At 46.4% G+C, this 17805-nt stretch overlaps 1 protein-coding gene across 1 annotated transcript in view; it reads left to right on the top strand.

Annotated features, from left to right (window-relative positions):
• Nucleotides 1-17805, top strand: part of LOC142587552 (protein VAC14 homolog) — an 89666-nt gene that overhangs the window by 15149 nt on the left and 56712 nt on the right. The window contains exons 5-6 of the mRNA XM_075698656.1: nt 4748-4855; nt 9787-9896. Coding sequence (XP_075554771.1) covers nt 4748-4855; nt 9787-9896 — 218 coding nt within the window. The remainder of the gene's footprint in view (nt 1-4747; nt 4856-9786; nt 9897-17805) is intronic.

Genomic DNA, 17805 nt, shown 5'->3' with positions numbered 1-17805 from the left:
TAGGTACACCCTCGGAGATCGCAATCTCGGAGGCAATGCCTAGCTGCACCGTACCACACATAAATGATGATGCTTGCAAGTGGCATACTAAAAAACTAGTGCTTCTACTTCTCTGCGGTGTGCCACACTGGCTGATGCAGCTCAGGGTGACCTACAAGATTGTGTGAAACCGGCACGAACCGGCTAAGCCAAACTGGCATGCTCACGCAGTGGAGCAGCGTCAGCTTTGAGGCCACGAGAGAACGGCTGATAAGGACTGTTTTGCTCTCACATGTTGAACACATTCATGTATATGACCGACATTGTTTCTGGCACTCTGATAAGCTCTATCAGCTGTACACTTTGATGGGTTCACGACGTCTCGTGATGGTGAAGCTACCTCCGAAAGCCATTGAGGTCACCCAAGAATACCAGCCCAGCTGCGTAGTCGGCGCACCACATTGTGTGCCACGCGCTGTTCAAACACGATGGACATTGTTTGCATCACAGTGTGCTCGCTGTGCCCTTCAACTGCGTCGGCATTTCGTTGGTTTCACAACAATGGAAGTGAGCCAAGGGGAAAGCGGAAGCAAAAGACTATCACATTGTAACGGAAGGAGGCTATCGTAAAGTTGAAAAGTCGCGTCTTGCACGTGCCGGAGGGTCTGTTGCTATTGTTTTATTCAAATTTCACCACATACACGGCTGCGTCTCGGTTCGGTGGGCTGCGGAGCCGTAGTCTTCTTTCCATGTTTAAAGTTGTGCACACCATTGGGAATACGCTGCAGTAAAGGGAAATGGTCGGTATAATGAAGTAGCAGGTACAGTCTACGCTCGTTACAATGGACCCGTATACAACAGACTTTCGGACATAACGGACTATATTTCAGCCTTAGTTTGTTCTACCTCTTTTATCAGTGCAACGAAGTTTGCTTTTAACGGACTGCGGTACAACGGACTACCAGCTACAGCAGACGTAATTAGCACCAATTTTTGTCAAAATCGGGCGCATAAAATGGATTTTTGCTGTGTCGACACAGGCTGGCAACTCACTTGCGAGGGTCAGCCAGCGATCGCCGCTCAATGCAGAGTTATAACTCAGTGATGGGCCCAGCGTAGATGCCACTGCACTTGTACCGCGCATGTGCACTGGTGTCTACGCTGGCCCGCTGCGTCCACTGGCTCGCTGAGCTATAACTCTCTACTATCTTGCGTGCAAGAGAGGGAGGAAAGCGGGGCAGAAGCGTGCCGTCTATCACATGCAAGGCATGGGGGGAGGGGACGTTGGCAAATCAAAGAGGGGGGGGTGTTCTACTCCAGTGGCTGCTGTTAATGACGCGGCCACGCGGGTGCCTTGAAAGCGATCTGCAATGGGGACTAATTGCGCCTAGTGCCGGTAGCTTCGTATGTGCTGTGCTCTGGACATTTAGTTCGCGTTGAAGTGAGAGAGCACGAAGGTCACTTCGCCCGCTCGCTGCTGCTGCCACGCTTATCTTGCTTAATTCACTCACTCACTCACTCTTTGCAATAAAGTTGTTAGGCATCATGATGAAAATTTTGGAAGTGAGGCGTCTTGAACATTATGGTCTTCGGATAAAACGGACGTTTTTTGTCAGATTATGAGGGTCCATTGTAACGAGGATTGACTGTATAACGAAGTCTATAATGAAAGTTACCAGACTCAGTCTGGTTAACCTCCCTGCCTTTACTTCCTCCCTTCTCTCTTTCTCTGATGTATTGTTTTGAAATCAGTAAAGTCCGGCTCAAATTAATGCTTAACATCAACACACCCTAAGAAAGTGATAAGCATTTTGGGCACACTCACGTCAGGTGTTATCTTGAGTCGGGCTTGACCAAGTCAAGCATGGGCTTCAAGTTAAGGTGCATTTCTGAATACAGGAGATTATTCTCACCTCCCTGCCTTTCAACCTTGAGAGGGGGGCAAGTGGGTTTATTGTTGTACAAATACCGCACACTTAACATGATTGCCCTTCAGCATGCTAATGATTACTACTACCGGCATGCTTTGCTGCAGCAGTAGTGTAGTGAAACACAAGAAATCAATGTACAGTAGAACCTTATTGATACATATCAAAAAAGACCGTGAGAAAAAACTTACTAACAGGGAAAATGTACGATCCGAAGTAAAAAAAATTTGACAGACTCGACTATTGTTGACATAATGCGAAATGTCGCACGGATCGTTGCAGCATGAGACGCTCACCCACGTCAAGCTAGTGGTGCTCTGGTGGCCCGAGAGGTGTTTTATTTTTTCCTATAGCATGTTGTTTTAAGAAGGCGACAGGAAACCGAAGCGAAATCAAGCAGGTGGGCGATGCCAAATGGCGACGAAGTGAAATGTGATACGTCGCCTGCAGCAGGCAACAGCGGCGTGTTTGGATTATCACCAACTAAAAGTGTACAGTACGCTACTGATTGTAATATGCACCACGCACTGTAAAACAGATGGATGAAGATGCTTATCAATACAGTCGAACCCGACTATATCGCACCCGTTTACATCGAATTATTCTATATATCGAACAATTTCTGGACACGATATAGTTACAATGAGTATATATCGCAAAAATTACGCTTACATCGAACAAAAATAGCAGCGACACCCGATATATCGAACGTCAAGCGGCGGAAAGTGCCCCCGGAAGTTGGCTTTCCCTCGCGGTGGCGGAGAAAACCCGGCTGCGCGGCTCCATCCAACCGCTCTCCCTTCTGTGACCGCGCCCAACCGCACTGCCTCGGACGAGCCGTCGGCACCCCCCCTGCAAAAAATGATCCTGGCCCGCCCACAGCGCTTGCTCAGACAGCCAATCAGATGCTCTTGTGCCCTCGTCATGCAAGATGGGGAAAGTGCGACTTGTCTCGCTGCTTTTGTGTGCGCCTTGTAGGCCTTCTCCCGCAGTGTTGCCGTGATGAAGCGGAAGAATTTGCCTTTCGTCGTGAAGCTTGCAATCATAAATCGTGTTGAACGCGGTGAGAAGTCGGATGTCCCCGCAGAGCACAAGATTCCGAGGAGCACTCTCGGCGCGATCTTGAAAAATAAGGGGGAGATTAGGGCTAAAGCGTCCAAACTCGTGACCCGGTGCCCGTGGCGCCCGACCCGTACACACGGCAGTGTACGAGTGGTTAATCTGAAATTGCTTCAGCCGTGCCGACTTCCGCGTGCTCGGTGATGACCGTAAATTCTGATGAATGCGACGAAGCCGTTGCCAGTGTTGCCGAAGTTTTGAGCGAACTGTTAGAATTTCCGGAAGCTGTTGACGAATCAACGGTGGATGAGTTCGTGAGCGCAAATGATGTGTCGCGACCACGGGAGAGCCCGAAAACGAAGACTACATTGCGAACGTCGTACCGAGCACAAGTGAAAGTGGGCACAATGAGGAAAGCAACGACGGTCCTTGGCCCACATCCTCCGAAGTGATTGGTGCGCTCGCACTAGTCCGGTGCTTCTGCGCGATTGCGGAAAGTTGCGGCCTCAGCTGCTCCGACTCCTTAATGTGGAAAAGTGCGTGCGTCACAGGCAGCGAAATTGCCAAAGCAGAAGAAAATGCAGGACTATTTCGTGCGAAACTAAGCTAGTTTAATCAATAAAGTGATTTTATAAATGGTATGTGCTTTTATGACATCCAATTATTTAGCAGGCTTATATCGAATTATGCTCTATATCGAACTGATAGGCGTTTTTTTGCGAGTTCGATATAGCCGGGTTCGACTGTATAGGTTTAGTGGCGATAGCTGTGAATGTGGCACACAATACAGGGTTAACGGGTAGAGATTTGCTGGTACCAGAATACGGAACTGTACGCGCCATCATTTTTATGCGAGACGGGCAGCTATATACTGTTCTCGATCACGCTTGCCTTGCGTCTTTTGTTGTTCACATAAGATCTAGTGGCTGCGAGACGTCTATGATCGCAGTCTGCAGCAGCGAACAGTGGCACGTTTCGGTTCTTGCCTCTTAAAAGTGTGTGCTAGGCTTCCGATGGCACCACGCGCTGTGAAACAGATAGGCCAAGATGCTTATCCCAATAGAGTTAACGGCTATAGCTGTGAAAGCCACATGCGACGACCCCAGAGAAGATTTACTGGTGCCAAAATGAGTGCCAAAAAATGAGTGTGCGCCGGCATTTTCATGTGGGATGGGCGGGCAAGTATAACGGTGAAACTGCCACGGTGGGCAGCTATATACTGTTCTTGATCGTGCGTGCCTCGCGCATTTTCTTGTTTGAATGGACTCTAGTAGCTGGAAAACGTGTCATACAATCACAGTTTGGCGACGTACTGAATGTTGGTGCCAAAAAATTGTGTTTTCTGGGAATGTATGAACCTGTAAAAAATGTTCATAACTCTATTGGGTCATATGTTGTGTTCTCGATTATGAACATTGGCACCGGGAAAACATGCATAATGGGAACGTATCAATGAGGTTCTACTCAGCCATGTGGAGTGCCCTTTTTGTTTCTGATTGGTTGCAGCTCAGAGCAAAGTTGCTTCCAGCCTAAACTCTCATTATATTGAACTCACTTTGTGCGAAATATCACTTTATTTGAAGCAGCTTTATTTATTTTTTCAAACACAGAATCTGATACCGTACGTGCCGTGAATGCTGCAAGTCTGCAGGTGCACTAGCTGTTGTGGAGGAGGTCACTGAAACCTCGAGCGTCGCTTGTTTGCTTGCTCTGGTCACCGAGATGTTGAAGAAGTTGAACCAGGAGGGGTCAACAGCACGACTCTCGCCTCCTCTGTGCAGGATATTGTGACGGAGAGCTCGTCATTCGACCTGGTGGCCTTCATGCCGCTGCTGCGGGAGCGGGTCTACACCAAGAACCACTTTGCCCGGGCATTTGTGGTCTCCTGGGTGAGTGCACTGGCAAGTGGTGTTGCACGTGAAATTGTGCTCTGCCACACTTACTTTAGGGCAATGGAACAGGGTTTCCAGGTTTGGTGACTTCTCGCCAGATTGACTATTTTTGGCTACATTACTGGTTGGCGACTTGGCTACGTTCTGGCTACATTTGGAGGTGATAGTTGGTGCAGGTAGTGTCCAAATCGTACGCCCTGCAATGACCTGATTGACGTGACAGCCCGAAAGTTATACCTCAAAGGCCATGCTTTTGTGTTTTGCAAGCGGCGGAAGCAAATCCAGGAGATGAAAACATTATGTCGTATGGTCAGTGGGCCTCTTTGGCTTGTTGTTCCGGGCTTTCCAGGAGTGCCCGAGATGGCTCCTACACAATACTCATTGGCTGAAATCACCGGTTCAGGCAGTCCAGGACTGCCAGGGCTGGATAATCGGAAAAGCTCCTCGAGTTTCTCTATAGGTTGCATACAGCAGCTCTCCCTGAGTGCCAGGAATTAACTAATCTTAAAGACTATGCTTTTTGATGCTGCATTGGACAGAAGCAATTGATGGTGTCCTAATCCCACCCCTTGCGACGGTTACCTTGAAAGCAAACCTCGAAGACTATACTTCTTGGCGCCAGAAGCGACTGCAACAACTGAAAACAGGTCATGGCAGCCATGACATCATAGGTGCCAGTGTCTATGTTAAAAGCGCTTGCGACTGCATGCCAGGGAGAGTAGAATGTGTGTGACATCATACAGTTTGCACGGAAACGTTTGAAGGGAAGTCATAGTGGTGCAAGGACGAGCTGCAGCAAGGTGATTGTACTGAAACTGGCGACAATCCCTTTGGCTGTGAGAAAGCACGCTAGTGTGCGGTGGAAATGATAAAAAAATGTCAGCTGGTCATTATGGTAAATTATGATACAGTAATATTTGATAACATTTGTTTTGTTCTGTTATTCTCGTTTGTCATCAGTGCAGCAGAAAACTACAGTCATTTTTACAGCGAACCTGCCTATGGCTAGGGTCTGAAAAAAAGAGTGTTGAAAATGTCGACAAAAACAAATCATCATGTGGGCTGATCCTGGTGTTAGTGCAGAAAGGGTCCAAGCTCAGTGGCACATACCCCTGTGGGCTCGAGGACCTGTAACACGCCCTTGAACTGCCCTTGTCACACTTATTTTTTTTTCAGGTGAATAATAACTTTATTTGTGTCGCATGTAGGGTACATGACACTGGAGGCCAGCAGTAGTCATTGCTTACATCAGAAGAAAAAAAAGACAATACACAGTACAGTACACAATACACCCTAATAAATGAATTCCATTTTCCATAACTGTTTTAAGAACGTGCCGCCATTTTTTATTTCCTTTCTATAAAGCCTACTTAGTCGGTAATCGTATATCATCATAATAGGCATAACGTTGTATTTGGGAAATATTTCGTGCATGTGAAAACGACTGTGCAAGTTTTCTACTGTACGAAGAAACCTTTTTTTAAGTGTATGGAGCTTTTGTATATTTGCCTTCGTTGTAGACGCCCACACTAATTGACAGTAGTTTAACCTTGAGGAAAACAGAGTGTAATAGATTACCAGCATAATCTTCCGTGCCAGAATACTACGGTTGCGGTATGTGAGGCCTATAGCTTGAGATGGTTTTGTTTCTAGATGGTTAATATGATCATCCCATGATAAGGTTTGTTCAGAAAATTGCTCCTAATGTTTTAAATGTAGAAACAATATCGATCGGAATAAAGTATAAGGTTATGTTTCTATTTACAGTTATATTTCTTCCCTTTGACCTGAACAATATGCATTTCATCTTGGACACATATCATCAGACAAGGTCCAGACAGTCCATCAGACAGTCCATTCTTGTAAAGCAAGCAGTGTGGATTCTACGGAGTTAAATAATTCTTCAATATTTTTTCCTGTTAGGAGAGTGCTCGTGTTGTCGGCATATATAATAAATTGTGCTATAGAAGAAATGTTTGTAATATCATTTATATACATATCAAACAGAAATGGGCTTAAAATACTGCCCTGAGGTACACCATCATCATCATCATCATCATCAGCCTGGTTACGCCCACTGCAGGGCAAAGGCCTCTCCCATACTTCTCCAACAACCCCAGTCATGTACTAATTGTGGCCATGCCGTGCCTGCAAACTTCTTAATCTCATCCGCCCACCTAACTTTCTGCCGCCCCCTGCTACGCTTCCCTTCCCTTGGGATCCAGTCCGTAACCCTTAATGACCATCGGTTATCTTCCCTCCTCATTACATGTCCTGCCCATGCCCATTTCTTTTTCTTTATTCCAACTAACATGTCATTAACTCGCGTTTGTTCCCTCACCCAATCTGCTCTTTTCTTATCCCTTAACGTTACACCTATCATTCTTCTTTCCATAGCTCCATAGATAGATGGACCGCTCCATAGATGAACCGCTAGAAACTTATAGTTGTTCGGAGATAGAGTCAGCTATTTTAACAATTTTTTTTCCATGTTCCAAGTAAGACTGTATTAAACTTAAGGCTTTGCCACGATAACCATACCGCTCAAATTTTCGAAATAATATTTCATGAATAATGAGGTTGAACGCTTTGGAAAAGTCCAGAATAATACAAGTACGAAATTACCTTGCTCGAAATGCATTAAAATATGTTCCTTTAGTGTTAGAAGGGCAAATTCTGTACTTGGCCCTCGCCGAAAGCTATACTGAGAGTTAGTTATTATCTTGTGTTTCGCTTCAAATTTGTTAAAGCGGCTTAATATAACTTTTTCAAATGCTTTAGATAGAATAGGTATAATAGAGATAGGTCTATAATTGTTCATGTCATTTTTGTTTCCCTTTTCATAAACAACAGTTACTCGTGCAAGCTGCATTTTATGCGGAAGGGCACCTTGACTAAGACCAAGATTAAAAATACGTTTTATAACTGGTGCAAGGAGATCAGCGATATACTTAAGACATTTAGTTTTAAAGCCATCGACATCGTTGTTATTACTGTTATTTAGGCTAGCTATTGTTGTAAATACTTCAGCCTTGCTTATCGAAGGTTTTTTGGATTGTTATGAACGGTATCCTGTATCTTAAGATTAACTGCAAGTGGTTTCTCTGTTAGTTCAGTACCATTTATGATGAGTTTCTGGATCACATTTAGGGAGGCCTTATTATTCATTAATGAAGCTAATCTATTACATGTGACATCTGTAGATCCTGTTTTAAAATGTAGAAGATCTGTAAAATATTCATGTCGCACTTTTGCTAAGTCCTTGTTCAAATGATTTTGATAAAGTTTAAAATCTTTATATTTATTCTGATCTTTAGTTTTGTTAAACAGATTGGGACCCAAATTGGTCCCAGGCACAAGAGTAAAAACAGATGTTTTTGAAGAATTATTTTGTACTTTTTTTCAAAAATACGCGTTAAAATAATTCATGGCGCCAACTGCACAATTGCGGTAGTGCCACTGCTCACACTTCATCGTCTTCTTCCACAGCTGGCTTTGTTGCCGCACATAATTCCGGCCTAGACTTTCACTTCGTATCTGTTGTCGTAATGAGGAGGCCACGTTTACGGGGGTATGAGCCATTGCTTAAAGGGTCCCTAAAATGGTTCAGGCAAATTTTGTAGACGTGTACGGTACAGCTACAGCACCACAGTCTGCGTGAAGTGTCTCGTATTAAGAGAGCTACGGACGATTACAAGTGACCCTCCCCCATAGCTGTGCTTTTTCTCCTCAACTTGTTCGCTCAGTGATCGGGGCTAAGCTCCACCTTCACTGGCTCTGCGTCATGATGGCACAGCGTGTTGTTTACTTCCGGTTGTCTAGGAGCGAGCTTGCAAAGCCTCTCCAACCTCTTTGCCAGCTGCTTGGCAGTCGACCCCAAGCGAGAGCTATCGAAGTTGTGTACGTTGCGAGCATTCTGTCACAGCGCCAGCCATGTCCGGTGTTCCCGTAACCGCAAGCGAGTTGTGTATTTCAGTGGATGGGTGGAGGCATAAACTCAAGCTGAGGAAGGAGCTTTAGCGTAGACGTACGTGAGCCGCCTGATCGGTTAGGAAGTATCAGCCACCTGGTGGTGCAGAGCTTAGCGAGCCAAACAAAGAACTGATGTTGCTCTAACCAAGTGTAAAACATCTTAAACATTTACAAAAACAATGTGTCCCCGATTATGCTCCTGCGAAAAATGTACACCAACAGCAAAGAAGAACACACTTCGTTACTGCTACTGTGTTTGGCCGCCAGGTGGCTGCACCATGCAAATATAATCGCCTCCAAGGGTAGTATGAGGCAGGGCATTATTAGAGATTTTTTAAAGCTGCTCTAAGCTCAATAAACGTTATTTTTTTGGCGGAACAAGTTTTTCGTACTGTTCGATTTGTCGGACTATTTTTCAGTCCCCACGAGGTCCGGAAAATCGGTCAGCTGCTATATCAAGAATTTCGTTAAATTGAAGTTCATTATGTCTAGGTCTAACTGCATTCATTTTTGAATCTCTGTTTGGTTGGTTTCTGTACTCTCTGCTTCTTCACTGTATTTGGTGTTTATTGCAGTTTGTGTGTTATTAAATTTGTATGATACCGACTCCTGCATTTGCCCTTGAGAGGGTGACAGTATCTTTATATAAATAATAAATAAATATGCCGTAGTGGGATATATGGCTTGCGAGCATGCACAAGGTTTGATTTTTGTAATGCGTCCATCACCAGCATCATTCATGTGGATGAACTGTACTGAAGCACAATCTGCATGTTTGAGAGCTACCTAGAAACAGAGTCGCTTCTAGTAGGCATTTCAAGTTTTTATGAATTTCTTTCCCTGCAAACTTTGTGAGAAGTATAAAATTCAACCATCAAAGCACTTTGACTTAATCTACGCTGACACGAGCCATTTTGACAACAAACTTCATTTCTGTCTCGTCTCCTTGATTCCAGGTGTCAGTGATGAACTCGGTGCCTGATATTGACATGCTCATCTTCCTGCCCGAGATCCTCGATGGCCTCTTCCACATACTTGAAGATCCCTCGGTTGAACTCAAGAAAATGTAAGTTTATGTCAAACCATGACCTTTTAACTTTTGCAGTTGGCTGTCCCTAGAGCAGTGAAAGTGGTTTTAATGCTATGTGGGGTTTCTCAGCATACAGTCGGCCTCTTTCAGTTGATTGTGAGCAAAACAGAGGTTCAGAACAGCGTATGTGCGAAAACATAAATATATTTTGTATGTAAAGCATTCTCATCACCATTCATGCTCTATACATTATTTTGTATCTGTGGCATGTGTATGATGTGCTAGTGCAAGTTATTGGGTATGTTAAGTAGCATGCAGGTTTTCTGTTGAATAGAAACATGGGTAATATGCTATTTCTCCTATAAATAAAAGCATGTTGATACAGTGCTTATTTTCTTATTGTTGTATTGGTCCGTTGGAATGATCAACATGTGGATAGCTTGGACATTTTATGTGGTCCAATGAATTCATAATTAACAATGTTTTACTGCAATAATATTTGTGCTTGTATTAATTCTTAGAAGCAATACTAACAATGAAACACCTGTGAACAAAGTGCTATATTGTTTTAACTTTGGAGACCTACACCATGTTTGCAAACAGCAGTAGGGGCCGTTGATATATTTTAGGCCCTATAGCACCGTCACGTAGGCTCCGCCAACATTTACCACTCTCGCTTGTATGCTAGAATGCCTCTTTTTAATTTTTGAATGAGGTGTGGGTACGGGGACGTGCTGAAACCACAATTTCATTGTGAAGCACGCAGTAGTGAGGGCACCGGGTTAATTTTGACAACATGGGGTACTTTAACATGTACCCAACGCACGTTCTTGCATTTCGCCCCCATCGAAATATGGCCGAACGCGATGGTAGGCCTAGCTCGCTTACCGCCACAAGCAGTGCGACCGACGGCGCTTGTGATCTGGCCACAAGCTCAGTTTAGTGCGCTTATTTTTGACAGCATGATTAGCGTGAGCCTAAATAAATTAGTTTTCTCGTTGTTGTCGGTGCGAATAGTAAATGAAACATGCCACTTGCACAGTAGCCGAGCCGCCTTGCTGAGGCGGCCTGTGTTTACTTTTCAACTGCGAGACGAAATGCCGTCAGATTGTTGCTCGCGGTCGCGAGAGTGGTTTAGTATGGGTGCTGCTTTATGGAACATGCGCACATTCGACATAATTTTGTTCAATTATGTACTATTTCATGTGAAAAACAAACTAGCCGAGTGAGCTGTGATAGGAGCAATCGCCTCGGCCTGATGATAGGACTGACGGGGCACTGGCTCTACGGTAATGCCGGCTGTGTGGGCCCGCGCAATCTAGGCTGTTGGCTGTGGCCATCCGATTGCTCTGAATCTGTATCAATACTGTACATTTTATTTTGCATGTGGAAATTCGTTAGCTAATTTGTGTGTGTTTATGACACCCACACTAAAATTAATGCAGCTGTGACCGTGCTGCCTGCGTATGTGAACGTGTGCTAGGTTATCTATGCTGCTAATGCGACGTGCTCTGAGGTGCATGTGCTAGCTCAATCTACATTCAAGGCTAATTTTAATCTAGCCTTCCCACAGTGTGGTAAGAAATTGTAATGACGCACTAGAGTAAAAGCTCGTTAATTTGAATTCCACAGGGATGCTTTGAAAGTTCAAATTATGTGAAATTCAAGCTAATGAAAGTCAGAGAAAAAATCGCTCTGTTAAGGCGCATATATAGTCCGACATAGCATGAACACACGTGCGCACACGCTACGTCACTTTGGCAAGAATAACGTCTATAGTTTGATGTACTAGTGAAGCGAACGTAACCAGACGCGGCCAATGCGGTCCAACGTGCCCAACGTTGAGATGGCTCTTGCTCCAACCACACGTTCATCGTGTCTAAAGTCCCTAGATTTTCCGCTTTTGTAAAGAGCGAAAAATATCTGGGGACTTCAGTCTCGCCGACTGCGCCAACCCACAATGCATGACGCAAAGAAAAAAGGTACACACGCTGCTTTGCCGGTGGTCGCAGACAGCTGTTCAAGGCAGCACGCAGGTCGGCGATTGTTGTGCGCATGCTATGAAGAGAGCAGCCGACGGAACGTGCATATTAGAGAGGATGGCATTTCGGCTGGCACAGCACAGGTGGCATAGCATGACTGGCGGCCAGCGACACGCGCTGTTGGACTATAAACGCACCCTTTCACCGCTGACGCTCACCACAGGAATGAGAGCTGCACTCTAAAATGGTCTCGCGAAACGCACCGAACCTGCTGCGGTGCTGGTCTCCGTTGTACTCTCGTAGCTGCACTGGCTGCACGCTGCTGAGTTACACAATACACATAGGTGGTGTCAAACACATTCCAGCGATGCTTTCCTTTGAGTAACAGCCATGAATGTCAAAAGCTATGCTTTTCTGGTACTGCGAGCTCTGATAAACGTCACGGCAGCCATGTTTCAGACATTACCTGATGTCACTTTTCGGCAGAACGCCTCGTAGAGAAAGAGCATAGCCTCCAAGATGTAACAAGAAAAAAAAAAAAAAGAAACGCGCAGCACAGCGTCCGTGTTTTTATCTTGAAGGTCTTGAGAGAAGGAGAGAACCGATCTTCAGCAGAGGCATTGGCCATGCCTTTCCAGGTGCAAGTGTGTTTCTCTCCGACTAGTCAGGCCTACACAAAGGGGCCGCAGATGGAAAGAGCAAAGCTGCGTGGCCTGTGCGGTGACACCAGCTTCGCCAACTTGCTCCCTCGCACTAGCACTGTCCCCATACACAATGGCGTGGAGTTTGAACTATCGGTGGCAGTGCAGATTCAGCATGAATTAGCGGGATGCGTTACATAATTGCTTTCATTATATTGTTGGACGTACCATGGTAGCTATATCGAATTATCAAAAGTTTCAAATTCACTGGTTGTGAATTGACAAGCTTTTACTGTATTAACGATCCTAAGCATCCTTGTTGGATAAGGCACGCCATCTGAAATAATGCAGAAGCTTAACTGTTGTGAAATGCTTGGGGCCTAATCGATGAGCTGGTTATCGGAATGCAACTCTTGCTTTCTACCACGGCAGCCCATTGTCGGCAACGGTTTTCATAAACCGGAAACCTACGAAAATTTGAGTCTCTTGCTTCTTTGGGTGCAATGCAGTTTGTTGGCCTACTGCACTTCCTTTGTTGTAAAACCGTAGAATAAGAATCCCACACATTGAATTGCTTCCACACCTGTCAAACCCAGCAGATGCTGAGGTAGGCACCGCGTCGGAGTGCCTACCATGCGAAAGTCGATCCCGACAACACCACCACCACATCTTCTTGACGTAGCACAGTGTTTTACGTCTATACCTCATTGCAGGTGTGCCTTTTAGCTACAGTGGCACTGTATGCAAGCATAAAACACAAAGTGCTATGTCGAAACCCTATTGTATAATTTGCTACAGTCAATTCAGATATATCAAACCCGACCGTATTGAGTTATTGTCTATATCAAATGCAGTCAACGTCCAACTTCTCAGACACTCGATTTCTTGGACATGCTCGATAACTTGGACTCCTACGCGGCACCGTCACGTACCATGTAGAGCCAATGCATAAAAACGTCTTGAATTTCGGACGCTGAAGTCCTTTGCTGTCCGATTCTCTGGACTTCAACCACTAACTGCAGGCACGAAGCGGCATCCATCACCGCCATTTTGATTATCTTGCAGCCTCGAACCCCTCACTCTTGCACACTGATCTGCTAGCCATAGCCAGCCGTAGCACCACAGCCACTGTATCGTATCAAATCGTCAGACCAACACTCTCACATGCCAATCCATTGGCAGCTGTAGCCAGCCGCTAAGCTATGGCCATAGCCTTTTGCATTTGTCCGCATGTTGTTTGTTTAGCTTTGTGATAGGTGGCGCTATCGTGTTGCGCTGCTGTGCACTCTCTTCGATGTTTGCTAAAACCTGCCCGCTGTTTGGTACTGCGCTTTTTTCATTGAGCGGATTCACCGCTAACAGCAATGGTGCTGGCTACGCCTATGGCTTCAAAGTGCACAAAGTCCTACTCTAGGCTGACGATGGGAGAGAAAGCCACCATGCTCAAGCAAGTTGAAAGCGGTTGGTCACAAGCCGACGTGGGCAAGGAGTTCGGAATTTCAGAGCAACCGGTTTTGGCTTTCTTCAAAAACAAGTCGAAAATTTCGGAAGTGGCTGGAAAGTCAACAGGGGCTCAAAAAAAGAATGCAAGTCAGGTTGTTTGCCCGAAGCTTGAGGAAGTGCTCCTCGTGTGGCAAAATACCATGATCGCAAAGCAAATCCTGGTCTCAAGTCACGTATTGAAGCAACCAGCAAAGGCTTTCGCGCTTCAAATGAAGGTTGAGGATGTCAAGTTCAGAGATGGGTGGCTGAGAAATTTCAAGAACCGCAATGACCTCAAGTTGAAGAAGAAGGGAAATTGGAGCTGTCGACGATTCAGCTGTCATGCATTACAGTCGAACCCGGATATATCGAACCCGCATATTTCGAATTATTGGCTATATCGAACACACAGATTACCCCCTTGAAAATACAGTGTAAAAGTATAGGACAATTGCGTAGTATATCGAATTCCATTTTCGACGGACATTCGATATATTGAACGCCACGCCGCGCCGCGGCTTTGGTAGGTGCGCTTTTCCCAAAGACATTCGTGTCTGGTCCTCAGGGGAAAACATTTCCGCAGAGTCAGTCAGCAGGCTCCTCCTCTGCGGCATACATGGCGATCGCCTAGCAACGGAGACACAGAGTCTTTCCCCCGTTCTTGAGCCCCACCGGTGCGAGCTCTCTCGCTCCTCCTCTACCGCCGGCGTGTGCATTGGGCAAGGGCATTGAAGCTCAGCGAAGAGAGTGCGCGGCATGGAGACGCGGCAACGTTTCCAAGTCACGATTCCCGGGAAAAGAGAGAGAGAGTGAGGGGTCGGCATGGTCGCTCATGGGCCAGGGGAGTAAAGAGAGCCAGAGAGGGCTCAAAAAACGAACACAGCGCCTTCGACGGCATATTCCGCCGATCTTTTTCCCCGCTCTCTTCTTTCTTTTCCCTTTGTCATTCCTTCGCAGCCCCGTTGACTGCCGCTCGAACAGGCTTCGCTCGGACTGCTCCATCTGCGCATTGCGCTCATTGTTGTGCGTACCTCTGTTTCAACGTGCCGTGTGTAGCGTGTGTGATTGCGGTCATCTGGTGAGCAATGGCATCCGCGGACATAAAAAAGGAATCTGGACTTTGCAAGAAAGCTTGAAGTAATCCGGCGCGTCGAGAATGGAGAAAAGAAGTCCTCTGTGACAGTTGCACTCAGCATTCCGCGGAGTACTTTAAGTATGTTGTTAAAAAACAAGCAGGACATCAAGCTTAAAGCAGGTGAGGCAAGTCGCTCGGGAGCGTGTCGTGTGCACCCTGCTGCTTTTGACAAAGTGGAGAAGGCACTCTATTCGTAGTTTCTTGAAATCCGAGCGAAAAATATTCCCGTGGATGGCCCGATGTTAATCGAAAAAGCCAAATGGTTTGCTACGGCTCTTGGCGAAGAGAACGTTTGCGGTGGCACTGGATGGCTGCAATGGTTTAAGAACCGCCATGGCATTGTAGGAAAATGCAGCAGTGGCTTTCTGAGGAGTGGCCGAAGATCACTGAGAAGTTTTCGCCTGCAGAAATCTTCAACGCAGACGAAACTGGTCTCTTTTGGCAAATGTTGCCGAATCACTGGCGAATCACCGATCACTGGATGGCTCTTCGTGGAACCTCATGCCACGGCGGTAAAATGAGCAAAGTGCGTGTGTCGGTGCTGCTTGCAGCCAACATGGATGGCTCGTGCAAGCTACGGCCATTCGTGATAGGGAAGAGCAAGTCACCGCGCTGCTTCAAGAACTGTAAACAGTTTCCCGTCTGCTACGGCTGTAATAGGAAGGCCTGGATGACACGTCAACTTTTTGTTGAATGGCTGCAGGCTTGGGACGCTGAGTTGGGCAAGTCGGGCCGCCGAGTTTGCCTTCTGGTAGACAACTGTTTGGCCCATCAAACGGCTTGCAAGCTGCAGCACATCGAATTGAAATTTCTCTCGCCGAACACCACAGCGAGACTGCAGCCCCTCGACCAGAGTATCATAAAGGCATTCAAGGTAGGCTATCGGAAGTGACTTATTCAACGGCTCCTCATAAACCTCCACATGGGAACCGATCTCAAGATTGACCTGCTCGGTGCGTTCCAGATGATTGCCGGCGCTTGCGGCGACGTGAAGCAGGCCACAGTAGCCAACTGTTTCGGCAAGGCAGGCCTTGAAGTGGCCGGAGATGAATGTCCGGAAGCTTTAGATGACGATGAGTGCTTGGAGGACGCGTTCCGCGACTTGTCCAATTTTCCCGGTGCCGTCCCGTCCGAAGTTACTGTTGATGACTTCATTAACGCTGATGGCGAAGTTCAAGTGGTAGCCGACCTCGCTGATGAGAACATTGGGGCCGGAATAGCTGGCGTTCAAGACGGGGATTCCAGCGACGACGAGGGCAACTGTGTTTTCGAAGAAACGCGTCCGTGCACAGCCACTGAACTGGCATCAGTGTTCAGCCTGATTCGGCGCTGTTGCGGCGAAATAGAAGGCACTGGGCTCTCGCACCTGGACAGTCTCGAGAAGATTGAGACTAGTGTTTTAAACTTCATTTCCCAGAGGAAAAAGCAGCCCAAAATTAGTGATTTTTTTTCCGTGAAATAAAGCGCTTTCATATTGTGTGCACATGCTATGTGATTTGCGGCTGTTCCAATCGATAAGCCACAATTTTTTATGATCGCGAGTGCTTTTTTGGCCTATACCTGTATATCGAATATTCGCTATATCGAACTATTTTCCAATCCCCTGTCGAATTCGATATATTCGGGTTCGACTGTATCAGAATGGGAAGCTACGGTCTTTGTTGCAGCAGTTCATGCCTGCGAACATTTTAAACTGCGACGAAACTGCATTGTTCTACAAATTTCTCTTATAGAGAAAACGCGTGCATTGGCTGGTGACCCCTGCCATAGTGGCAAACGCAGCGCAGTACGGCTGACCGTCCTCATCGGCAGCAACATGTCGGGCAGCAGGAAGCTTCTGATACTCGTCATAGGGAAATTGAAGAATCTAAGGTCTTTTAAGGGGGCAACCCTACTTGTTCAGTATGAGGCCAACAAGAAGTCCTGGATAATATAGCAGTTATTCGAAGTGTACATTCGCAAGTTGGACAGAAGGTTTGAACAGCAGAATTGAGAAGTTGTGCTTTTTGTGGACAGCTGCGTTGCGTGTGGCAACATCAAAGACCTAAAGTTTTTACAGATGGAATTTCTGTCACCGAACACCGCAGCGATCCTGCAACTGATGGATCAAGGCGTGATCCGCAACCTGGAGCTTCCGCACTGGTTACACCTGCTCAGCCCCTTGGTGCTGCGCTCAGACAGAGGCAGTTACACGAGAGATGCTTTGCAATTGCTTTCGCCGCGCATGCTTTACACTTGGCACCGAAACGGCTCTTTCACTCTGAGAAAATGACAGCATGTGAGATCACTCTCCTTCCACAGACATTGTGTTCGACGACCAGCGCGTGCCCCGCTGGCGTTTCGATTACTGCCGGGATAACCTTTGAAGGATTCGCCGATGCCGAGAAAACTTTCAAACTCTGTGCGGAGTTAACAGACGACGAAATCGTCCATTAAGGGATGGTGGATTCGGACATCTCCGACACTGAGAGTGAAGAGCCAGCACCTGCACAGCCAATGAGCTCAGAGTTGATGCGAGCATTGGGGATGCTGTCAACAGCGTACAGCAATAATAGGATTCTGGCTGAAATTGAAGCAAGCATCATCACGTTCAAGCAGAATGTCATGCAAAAGAGGATCAACAATTTTTTCGTGCTGCTAAGGCAGTAACAGGCAGCCTCGACCCAGCTGAAGATAGCACTGGCTACATTGACGGATTTACTGGC

This window comes from Dermacentor variabilis, chromosome 7 (assembly GCF_050947875.1).
Source record: "Dermacentor variabilis isolate Ectoservices chromosome 7, ASM5094787v1, whole genome shotgun sequence".
Classification (NCBI taxonomy): Eukaryota; Metazoa; Arthropoda; class Arachnida; order Ixodida; family Ixodidae; genus Dermacentor; species Dermacentor variabilis.
The sequence above is the reverse complement of the archived record's forward strand: the minus strand, read 5'-3'. Positions and strand labels throughout refer to the sequence as shown.